At 27.7% G+C, this 12,421-nt stretch overlaps 1 protein-coding gene across 2 annotated transcripts in view; it reads left to right on the top strand.

The window, feature by feature from the left end:
• Positions 1-469: 469 nt before the first annotated feature.
• Positions 470-12,421, top strand: part of LOC121126945 (integrin alpha-PS2) — a 78,940-nt gene continuing 66,988 nt past the window's right edge. The window contains exon 1 of one of the 2 annotated variants that reach the window (XM_071892022.1): positions 470-768. In XM_071892022.1, the coding sequence (XP_071748123.1) occupies positions 605-768 (164 nt within the window). In that variant the 5' untranslated portion in view covers positions 470-604. The remainder of the gene's footprint in view (positions 769-12,421) is intronic. The other variant, XM_071892024.1, reaches the window with a different exon arrangement.

Here is a 12,421-nt window from a genome sequence, read left to right as displayed (position 1 = left end):
CGAAAGATCCTTGTCAAAGGGACGATATCCTAAACATCATGTTAAAAGTTAGAGGCGCACTGCTAGGATATTCTATTAAATTAAAATGAAAATATAGGAATTCATTGGAACAATGGGTGGATGCAGATTCATATATATACGAATGTTCCGTCCAAAATGTCCATCTAAATAAAGTAAAACGATAACCCAGAACTACCGAGAACACAATTCAAACTCTTCACTCATATAGTCAAATTCAAAACGTATTTTTACCTTACGAGGTTCCGTCACAATTAACATTCCTACTTATTAAAGAAAAAGTAAAGATAAAATATCCCTACGCAGGGATACGGGTAGCGAATTATTTTCCTTCAATAATATAACTTATCCATACGACAGATTAAATTATTAATTATATTACATATAAAATATTACCTGTGATGTAAACTTTCAAAAATATTATACATGAGAATGAAGTGACGAGTAAATTAGAAGTAAACGCGCTCGCTAAGTCACACACATGTAAAAAAATACATACATACATTTACTTTCTTTTTAGTAATGGTTTATCATTAAGTGGAGGAATACTCGTTCTTGTTCATAACTTTTATATGTTAATAATGTTATGATGTGTTTTTTATATACTATGTTTATTATTCCTTTTTTCTTTGTTGTTGGAAATGTGTTATGCTTCAATCTGGATTTGCAATCCAAAGTTGTTTATCAGGGGAATTCTAGAATAATGTTCGGTTTTTCAGTTGTTGGACACAAAGACAACAATAATTCATGGTAATAATGTTATCCTCTTTTTATAGTACAACTTCACTAATTAAGAAGTCTCAACAACTTCTCCATTTGTGCTCTATTATTTTTTATAGAAATTTAAATATATCATTACGATGTGATACAATAAAACAAGATTTGAAATTATATGTAGATGATGATAGAGCCAACAAACACTATTGTTTATTATTTTTTTTAAATAAAACTAAGTAATAGGTGGATTTAATTTAACGGTAGTGTTTTTAGGTAAAAGTATGAGTCAATTGTTAACACATTTCAAATTTATTTCTAACATACTTTGAAATAGTTATTTTTTTAATAGAAAAACCGATAGTTATTTTCTAAAAGTACATATATATCTAATATTCTTTCAAGTTTTCTTTAATAATACACGTAATTAATCAGAAAAAAAAGTTATGTCCGACTTCTATTATCATGATTCATTTATTTCTTGAGATAATATTAAAATAATATGATGTACTTTTATATAAACTATAATTAGATACGTCACAAAAAATCAAAAAATAACTAGATCAAGACCGGTAAATAGGTTACTTTGAGTTATGTTGAGTGTAGAATTATTTTGGTACACAATCACATATATTGTTGGAGAAACTCTGAATTATTACACTATTACCGAGTCAAAACTTTAAGAAAAATTATCATACATCTTCAAAATGTGATTTCACATGTTTTATTGAAAGTTATGTTTATAAATAGATAGGTTACCAAAAATCAAAAATAAATTAATCAAGGGCTTTAAATAGGTTCCTACAATTTATATTGAGTGAACAATTTTTTTGACACTAACATGACTTCTATTTGTTGTAGACGCACAGAGTTATTCCTCTTTTTTTTAAGCCGAAAATTGAATTTTCTTCTCATACCTCCTATAAAAATGACGTCACTTGTTCTTTTGAATTTTATGTTTATATAGGTAGATGTCACATCCTATACTCAGTCCTATCTGTTTACGTTTATTTTACTATTTATATTACAATGCAACCTTTTATTAAATTAAAAAGGTTATAAATTATGATTCAAATTATAAATTAATAAATATATCTAACATAAATATATAAAATACAATTGGAAATAACAATTTTAAATGATGATTAAAAAGATATAACATACCAAGACATTTCCTCATAGTATGACTTCACACTTTCGATTGAATTTTTTTTCATATAGATGACGTCATATATTTTGTTTCATATTTTGTGCTTTTGAAATAAAATTTAACAAGTGCAATAATGTTTATTTAAGTATATAATTTTATGAAATTATGCCACTTGATAGTTTACCGAATTCTGCCCGTACTTAACCGGAAATGTGCTGAAGTTTACGAAAATAAATTTTTTGAAACACAAATTTAAAAAGTAAATTTCGAATGTAATAGAGCTATTTAAAATTAAATTTTCTAAATTGCTTATAAGAGTTGTATATGACAAAACTATTTATTCGTAGCCATAAAATTTTTTTAAATTATTAATAAACATTTTACTAATAAATGTAGTTATGTAAAAATGTAGAAGGCGAGACCACAAGATTGTTCATATGTAGATTAAGTAGTTCGAATATAGGATTCATTTTTAAACTAGTTTTTATAATTGAATGAATTATTATCATTATTTAACACCTTGAATATCTTTGATTTGAATACTTTATTTTCAATATAATTTTTTTTAACGTAGACTTCAATCACTGTCCAAAAAATTATAAACTTTGTGAGGTAAAATTACTTTTTTTCATCAAATTCTTGTCCCGATATTAATGATATCGTTCGGCATCCGAGCATCTCTAGTCTGTCGGACGAATATTTAAATATATCTTAATTAAATTTTAGTTTTTTATTTAGTCAATGACAAAATTTAATCATAATAAATTTATTATCCAAACCAGAATATTCAAGGTAAATTTATTAATATTTTTAATATTAAAAAGTTGCGTTGTTATGTTTATTATGAAATTTTAAAATTTTCTGCACCATCTAGTGTTCAAATACGCTAAACAAACAAACTACACAGGTAACAACAAGATGCAGAATCAATCAAACATTTTTCTAATCATAAAAACACTTTTACATCAGTTTTATTAATCTTACTTCAATTTGCTGATTGTTTTATCGATGAAAAATGACTCTGAACTATAATAGTCCCAAATTACTATAATCCTTGATATTTCTGAATTCAGACAACTGAAAGAAAAACTGAGATCCGTTTTGGATTTTGTGCTCAAGGAAAAATTAAATTTTTGGATTCATTTTATTGGTAGAAATTTTTTGTTCTCCAGTGTTATCATAGAATATGTGATGATTGCGTGTATTATAAAGTTTTATTTTTTTTACCAATTAAATTTTCAATTAATCCATCTATATCCAAAAAAATAAAGTAATCCTTGGTATCGTAAAGTTCTTCAGCTGAAATTACGTAATAATATTAAAAAATTAAAAAAAAAATTAGATTTTTTAACATACCTATGAAAATATATCTAATTTTAATTTTTTGTACCCTCTTTATATTTTTAATATATGGAAAAACTTGCTGTTTCTTGTATTTTTGCTTCTTTTTTGGGAAGGGGGGGAGGGGGAGCATTTTGGTTTAAAAAAAAATTATTTTGTCGCAAATATAACTTAATTAAATTTTTAGTTGATACACAAAAGCCCAGTTTACCTGATTCTACCTGTTAGTTACCAAAGATGTCTGAAATATGGCGAAAATTAACTTTTTTAAATTTATTAATTTAAAAAAATCGATTTTTAATGTGTTATTTTTTTTTATATAGGGTTATAGAGTGGGGAGGGATTGTTCTTAAGATTTTTTTGGAAATAATTTTAAAAAATTCATAGCTATTAACAAAAAGTTATATTTTTTTGAAACTTTGAAAATTAAATTTTTTGGAAAAGATTACAAATATCCATATCTATTTCCACAAAAACTAAATTAAAAAAAAAAAAAAAAACTTGAAAAATTAAATTTCAAATATTAGGTTTTTAGAAAACCAAAATTTCAAAAAAAAAAAATTCAAAAATGCACAGCTATTCAGAGAGATTAAATATTTTGTTAGAAAAACAAATCTAGCAAAAATAAAGAAATTCTTAATTTGGGTGGGCTATAGCCCATTTAACCCATTCTTTGCAGATGTCCCTGATCTGCAGCAAGATATGCAGCTTTTTTCTTGTGTATTAGTTGGTTTGGGACTTCGCCTCAGATTTGGTTCCAAATTTTCCTTCTTGGTCAGTTAGATATTATCATAAACTAAAAACTATAATAGATAGATTCCGAAGAAGTAATGAATGATATAAGCAACGTCTTTAGGATCTTTTCATATTATTATTATGAATGTTGTTTTATAAAATTTAGTTGTTTAGTTTGGCTGAGTTGTATACGTTACTCGTTTGTATGTGTATTTTCGATTTTAGACAGTAATTTTAATCATTACGTGCTATTTTTAGCCCTCTCAATGTTTTTACATTTTTTATTAAAATTATTTTTGGTATTTTTTGGTGCAAAGGAATACTAATGGGATAATCGGCTATAATTGAGGGGGGATAATTTTAAACTGGAATGTTTATTTATGATTTTTATTTTGGTATTTCCTATTAATTTATTTTTTCATTTTTGTAAAACAAATCCCATAAAAAAATTGCTAGCAATTTTTCTATAAAAACGGCTTAATTATTATAGCACCTGTCATTTCGGTCTGAGCGATTCCAATTCTTAAAGCGTAAGAATCGGATCTGATTCAATAGAACCAAGACACTGCTTCAATTTTTCTCAGTCTAGATTCTCAATCCTCCATTGTCTATTTTCAACTATGAATGACTTGTAAATCTACATTTTTTTATTAACCTCATGTTGAAAATAATTTTTCCCATTATTTAAGACAATCGTTTCCTGTTGCTATGTATTAATTACGACAAATTAATAACGATACAAAATGTTGGTGCCAATTAAGGACCAAGTTTGTACTGAAAAAACTAGATAAATTTTAATCAGAATTCATCATACCAATTTTTCCTTCATATTTATAAAGATAAGGAGAAGAGAAAAAGTACATTAGATATTGACAGATTGTAGGTATGTTACATAATTCCGATTTACGGAGAGGAAATTTTTTGCAGGAAGTGTGCGTGGAAGTATAGAAGTGTTTTGGGGATTCTCGTAGAAATGCTGGATTTTCATTATTTAAATAGGGAAATCAATTTGACTTCATTTATATTTAATGTAGAATTTAATATAGATGTTTTTTTTCTTTTCTTTATTCATCTAGAAAAGTTTAAATATTTTTGTTTAAAATTACTTTCCTAGAAAAACAGAACAACAAAATACATAAATGCACTCCAATTCACACGTTTAAAAGAATTACTAACTAATATACCAAGAACAAGTTTTTAAAAGTTCAAAACACAACTATAAAATTAACAGAAAACAACTAGAATAACGAAAATATTCTAATAACTATTTCGAACTAAAAAAATTGAAATTTTTAAAATTGTGAATGATCGTACACAAAACCATAAAATATTTTGCTGAGAATAAAGAATGAAATTTCATTAGATCTCCAGCAAGCTTCCAAGTTGAGATGTTATCATCTGGAATTTTAACTTTCAAGCGAGCAGCTACAGCAATGAGAATTACTCTTAACTATCTTACGTTTATAGGGCTTCAAATGTATCGGTTTCTCCATGATAAGAGCTTTGCAATTTAAAATGTCATACTCTATTACTTTGGTCTTTTCTAGAGCATTAAATTTTCTACTCGATAATCCAAATAATAGAATTTGAGATACCACATTTTCTGTAACTCCCTTCAAATTAAACAAAACAAACTCTCAGTATCTGTAGAGCCTGACAATTACTAAAAGCATGAACCACAGAGTTAAATAGCTTACCACAGTCTTTACAGCGATAATTGAAATAAATACATCCTGAGGATATTTGAAATTGTGCAGTGAACTTCTTACCATTTGCTATACCAGTAAGAGATTTTAAAATTCGACTTTGCCAAGAATTCTATAGCACAAAGTCATCTTAAAAACTTTTCTTAATTTCATCTACATCTGCCGCGGATGCTCCATTTTCAAGTGCCAGGGCATTGACAATCCATAGGAATACGAATATTTTTTCAAAAGAAATAAAAATGTTTATTACTTAAATTATGGAAATCAATTTCACTTAATTTATATTTAACGTAGATAAATTCTTAATTTTTTACTCAGTTTAATTTTTTTTTCAATCTGTTGCTTTATTTTAATCGCACCATTCGTTTGAAAATAATTCAGCTTAAGATAGCCTTTAAAATCACAAATAAAGTATAATAGATGAAATAAATATTATAATGGCCTTCGAATAATTTATTTATCTAGTATTTTGTTAAGTTTCCAAAAATCAATTTATGCGACTTACATCAATTTCAACCCGACATTAGCACCTTCAATCCTTATTACTACGCAATATGAAAGCACTTTGTTTTAATTTTTAACCTCTCCTTTTTTATCATGAACTGTCATTAATTTTCTAGAGAGCGTGGGAAGATATTCATATTCTCAAATTTTATTTTAAACCATTCTATTGCATGTATTTAAACATATCTTTTACACAATACTGTACTTAGTAATTCATGAAAATTTCATTTAATTCACTTTATGTTTAATAAATTTGTGCTGTTTTATTGAAATTCTTGGAACAAAAATAATGGTTGAATGATGAATACTGAATGAAAGAAAAAGAAAAAAAATACATTCCAAGAATATAATTTACATATTTATCTCATGGGAATGATTTTTTTTTGTATGATTCTCATAGACATTTTAACAGAATAGACAAAAAAGATTTGGTGCCCCAAACATCCATGTAAGCATTCTCTTTTTTCTCCGTTCAATCTTATTTAGCCATCTCATTTGGGATATCCGACTTTTTTGTGCCTCAAAAACTGTACAACTTCATTTGTCGAGCACTCTAGTGTATGTATGGTATACTGTACAAACCTAGTAATATCTTATGATTGGAGCGCTTAATGGAACAAAAATAATGGTTGAATGATGAATACTGAATGAAAGAAAAAGAAAAAAAATGAACGGAACGCTTACAAGCCTGGTATTTACTATTTAGAATGAGCAGTTATTTATGGAATATGAAGAAGATTTAAAATAAGAATGATGAATATCACGAAAAAATACGAATATAATTTTAAAAAAATATCCTAATATTTGGTTTCTTATATTAAACAATGTAGGTTTTATTGATGATAATTTTGACAAAAATGTGTTTGTGGTTGGGAAGTTATGATAAAATTCATTGTTGAAATAAGACTAAAATATACAATCTACTTTAAAGTAATTATTGCCCAAGACAGCTAAGCTGCTCTTCCTAAAAAAATTCAAATTATCAAGGTTACCATGTTAATATTCGGTTTCTTTTTTTATTAACATACTGGTGGATATCATTATCTTTCTATCTGTTCATCACTAACTATTCTCCTTCTCTTCCAACACAGAAATATTTTTATAATTAATAGTTATTTTAGAGCTACACATTCTTTTTCAATTCGTTCAATTTAAAAATTGGTGTTATGGTAGTATGTATTGAAAATAAATTTTTAATTCAATCCTATTCTGTTTTTCGAGTCTAAATTAAGTTTTTTTGGAATGGATAGAATCTGTTAAAATTTATTTGAAATTGTGTATTTATTATGTAATATTCAAAATAAGTCTTAGTTCAAATTTTTATGAATATACCCATAAATTTTACAAGTCCAAAATTCTTACTAATGACAAATTATTATTAACAAAAACTATTGAATTTGATACATATACAATTATATAAATAAAAATAAATTAATCATACTGATATTTTTTTTTACATTACGATGAGATTTTAATGGTCTATTTTTAAATGTATCCTAATTTTTTCTTTTTTTCAATACTTTAAAGTTCTTAAACTAGCAAACTTTTTCATCACGTCTGAGGGAAGTACAATTTCACTTTCTGATTTGTTACATTTTTGAAGATGATGATTAAGCTTTTGAATAAAATATTTATCTCATCGAACTCCATCTCAATATAAAATTTAAAAAAATATAATCATATTCTTTAAAGCTTTTACTCGGTACTCTGTGTTTACTTAAATTCACCTTTAGATACACTTTGAAACCAGAGAGAGATATGACTGACGGATTCAAGTTACTAGTTTCTTTCAGATCAATGAGGATATACTTAAATTAGTAGGCAATCTAGCCACATAAATAAATAAATCCCTGCCCATATTATCGTCTTCAATGTCTTAAGCCTTTTATGCTTGGTTTTTAATACACTCAGGAAGATAATCCTTAGGTGTTGAAGCAACACAAGATTCATACTATATTTTTGACCTTGGACGTATGAACCATCACAGCTGTAACGAATTGCCAGTCTTCAATATAATCAAATCAGTTGGATTTGTTTAATGTAGTCCCAGCTTCTTGTTTATTGCTACATTGAACTAGAGCAGATGGGACAGTGAATGCGACTTGTCACTCAAGCATAAGTATACTTTTTCGATTGAGTCCATATATAGAAGTTGGATAGTTATTGGGGCAACTTAGTTGACTCAACTGCAAAAAAAAAAAATCAAAAAAAAATCTAGAGAGTCTCGAGTTCAGCGAGAAATAATTATAAATTCAACTCTATAATTATCTTTGACATATGAAAAAAATTGTATCACGGCACTTGTTGTCATTGTAATTCAATTTTGCAAAGGCCAAATATATTGGTGAGCACTTAATTTGCGTAATTTCCCAATTTTTTTCACGACTTCCACATTGTACTTACATATAATTGTTCATGAAAACAAACACCGCCATAACTATATTTTAGTTTTTCGCCATCGTATCTGCGTCAGGGTAAATTAATTTTGTTCTTCAATTCGGGTTAATGAAGTTTATTGAAACTTCAAAATTAAGTAGTTAGGTTGCAATGTAGACACGTTGGGGAACATTTCCTCGGTAATTAATTTGAAAGAGCTTTTATTTATGAATTTATAACTTCTCCAGATTGCGGTGCAAGTACTTTTTAAAACAATTCTTTATCCAAAATTTCCCTGTTCAGTAGTCGAAATCTACTTGAAAGTAATTTTTTTTATAACAAGTTTGATTAGATGGGGAGGATATTGTCATATAACATTTTTTCGATCAAAATCTTCTCAAGAAAATTAAAATTTTACATTATAGTAAATTTTTTACAAATATATTGATTATTTACATGGATGAGTAAAATAGGATTTATTCTTTGATATTCCCAACTCCGTCCAAGGCCTGTGATTAGTGGGATCCATATCGCTTACTATCTGTTTCTCTTTCTCACTGTTTTTCTCGATTTCTATGATGTCTGGAAATAAAATTTATTTTAGCATCGGTTGCTCAAAGCCCAAATATATGAGCTACTTCCAGGGGAAAAATAATTTACACACACATTTAACTTACAACTTTTTGAATGGATCAAAGACTTGGTTGAATGTATAATTGTACTAAATTGTTTGATAAATTTTATCTTCATCGAAAGATAAAACGGTCTGATCAAAATTGTAATTGTCTTTAAACGCTAGTACTGTATTTTTATAACTTCAATTCCATTCCACAAAAATCCTAAGTCAACTTTTATTTCTTTATTCTAACTTGAAAGAGAGATGGAGCAGAAAGACAAACCATTTTTCTACCCCAGAGAAACTTGTATGCCTTCAGAAATATGGTTAATAGAAGAAAGTCTTCCTGTGTTAAACATTTCCAGGACAATAACCCCCCTCCCCCAAAAAGTTAACTCTTCTTCTAGCATTACCTTTTTCATGAAGGAAATCTTTCACTCCCTGAGATGCATTAGATCTCTCTTTTCTTGTCGAGCTATAAAACTCTTTTGAGCCGGCGAAATTGAAGTTTAAACTCGAGTATTTCCTTTCGACATTTTTGATAAGCAAATTTTTCTTTTGTATTATATGTCAAGGACATATAAGCTAGAATTATTCCGTTGTCTATACTCAGTTCTACTCCGATTTCAACAAGGACTTACACTTGCAACTCCCGTACAAACCCACATTGTTACTCTCCGTCTTTAATGGGCAAACGCATTAGTTATTAATTATATGTTTTGTGTTTAAAGAATCAAATGACAATAATATCATCTTTGGAAAATAAAAAATTATGTCCAGATTGCCAACCAAAAAAAAAACCCGCTTCCGCTTTCTAGTACATATTTTTTACACCTCTAGTTAGCATAATAAAGAAAGAAGTATAGAGGTGAAAATGGGTGGAAGGACAGTTTCGTTTGCCTTCAGTTTTTAACTTGAGTATGCTTTAGGGATATATTCAATGTCTTATTCGAACTTGAAGATTGAAAAGTATTTAAAAAAAATAGAGATGCAACATTTTGAAAAAATCTCATAGAGATCAAAATAATTAATTATATCGTCACTAGGAATACTAATTGAGCATTCAGCATTCTTCATTCGGTACTTTCCGTTTTCCATTATAAAAATCCTCTTACTGGTTGGTTTGATTTTGAAATGCAGCTGTTCACTATTATTGATTAATGAAAAAAGGTTTTTTATTGTTATAAAACTTTGTTTTTAAGCCACCAAAATGGCTGGCATAAAAAATTATGACATCACATAAACACTCTCTGTAAAATAAATAGTATTAAGGATAAATATTAAAAAAGAAGCTTTCATGACGTTTCATTAGAATAGCTGGAAGCAGGCATGAGAGAAAGGAAATTCCGTATTCCATTCCCTATATAGCAAGGAAAGACAGGAATTACTTCGATGTTGATCCTCAATTCGATTGTTAAGGACAACTAAGACTTATGCTTTTAACTATAGATGATTAAAATGTCACAATGGAATACGGAGGGAATTTTTGAAGTGGCAACCTAAAAATGTTTTTTTATTTTCTAAAGCTGTTTTCATTAGAATTTTAATATTAAGGAGATAACATAAGTATTAAGTAATTACTATTGCCTTAAAGACGAAAACAAAACTGAAGACATGTTGCGGAGTTCTAAGTATAAGTTCTTGTTTGACTTGGAGTAGAAATGAGAAGTCATTCCAGATTATATGATTGTTAGATCTGGAGTGGTTTTTTTTGTGTATTTCCTTCATCTCATGGCTACTTGCAGACACCAAAGATGTTTTCCTACAAAATATTATTGATATCGTCTCTGTGATCACGTTAATTTTTGTCTTTTTTTTTAGAATACCGACAAATCATTTTTTTTTCAATTTTACAAGTCCAACAGAGACTTACTTATAACTCCACAACAGCTCCTCATTATTGCTATCTTCCATTCATGAGTGCACTTCATACTTATATGTTATCCCTTCAAGAACTAAATAATAATTATAACATGTTTGGAAAATAAAAAAAAAACATCTTTTTCAATTACAACTACAAAAAGTTGCTCCCTGTTCCATAATCATATTTAAAAAAATACTCTTCAGATTACCAACTATAAAAAAATCGCAATTATTAATTTTAAAAGTAAATGCCACTTTAGTAATATTTGTGTTTTCCAAAATTTTATTTATCATGCTATTTTCAGTCCTACAAGCAAGACACATTTTGGATCAACAAGAGTTGAATTGAGGATCGACCTTTTGTATTTCTTTCTCTCCCTCCTCCCTTGTTACAGCTGATTATAGCTGATCTTCTGAAGAGTCATGCCAGATATGCTGCTCTCCTCCAAAACAAATTGTCGGTTACCATGTTGATCTTCGTTTTCTTTTTTTAATATGCCAAAAATACAAATAATTTTTATTACTAATTATGACACCTCCAAGAAAAGGCAAATTTTCTTGAAATGTTGAAGAGTGGGAAACCCTTTGCCGACTTGGCTTGTCATTACAGCATCAATGAAAGCACTGTACTACATATCAAGGAGAAAGAAACAATAGTACGATATAAATTGTCTATTATTTTTACAAAGATTTCATGATTGTCCGGGATAAGGGGATTTTAAAAGATGGAGGTAGAATACAGAAATATTTGAATGTACTTACTTTGTTCAAACAACATTAAAGCTCGTTAATTAGTATTTATAGTTTAGGATTCTATCATTCACGGCAGGTCCTTACTGAAATACTTTCGTAAATAAATTTTTCCATTTTGATTATTATTATTCTTCAGTCCATCTGTAAGGAAATAGTTCATTATATTTTTTGAGGACCTTTTGCCAAAACCTCTCCTTTTTCATTAATTTCAATCATTTTCATATGATTTCTCTCCCTTCAAGCAAAAAACAAACCGTTAAAAAGCCGTATGGAAATTAGAAACACGGATGAAATTATAAAGGTTTGAACAATTTAATGTTCAAACCAGTGTTCCTCAAAGTTTTGAACCATATCATTATAACACAAGTAAATACAATTATATCATATAATAAACAAGAGAGGAAGAAACAAGATGTAATAATAATAATTAAAACAAAACAAAAAGAAAAGAAAAATGCAGTTATACACTTTAATATCCTAAAATTTGTTTTTAATAAAGTCCATCTAACATTTTTCATTTTCATTATTTCTAATATAAAGGAGTTGCACAGTTTGAAAGTCCTCTTAATGACTCGTAGTACTTTATTAGCATTCTTGATGTCATTCGTTGAAAAAAAAAATTGTTTTCTTTTGAACAATACTGCA

Source organism: Lepeophtheirus salmonis, chromosome 12, assembly GCF_016086655.4.
Source record: "Lepeophtheirus salmonis chromosome 12, UVic_Lsal_1.4, whole genome shotgun sequence".
NCBI classification, from domain to species: Eukaryota; Metazoa; Arthropoda; class Copepoda; order Siphonostomatoida; family Caligidae; genus Lepeophtheirus; species Lepeophtheirus salmonis.
Note: the sequence above shows the minus strand (reverse complement) of the source record. Positions and strands in the feature narration are given on the sequence as shown.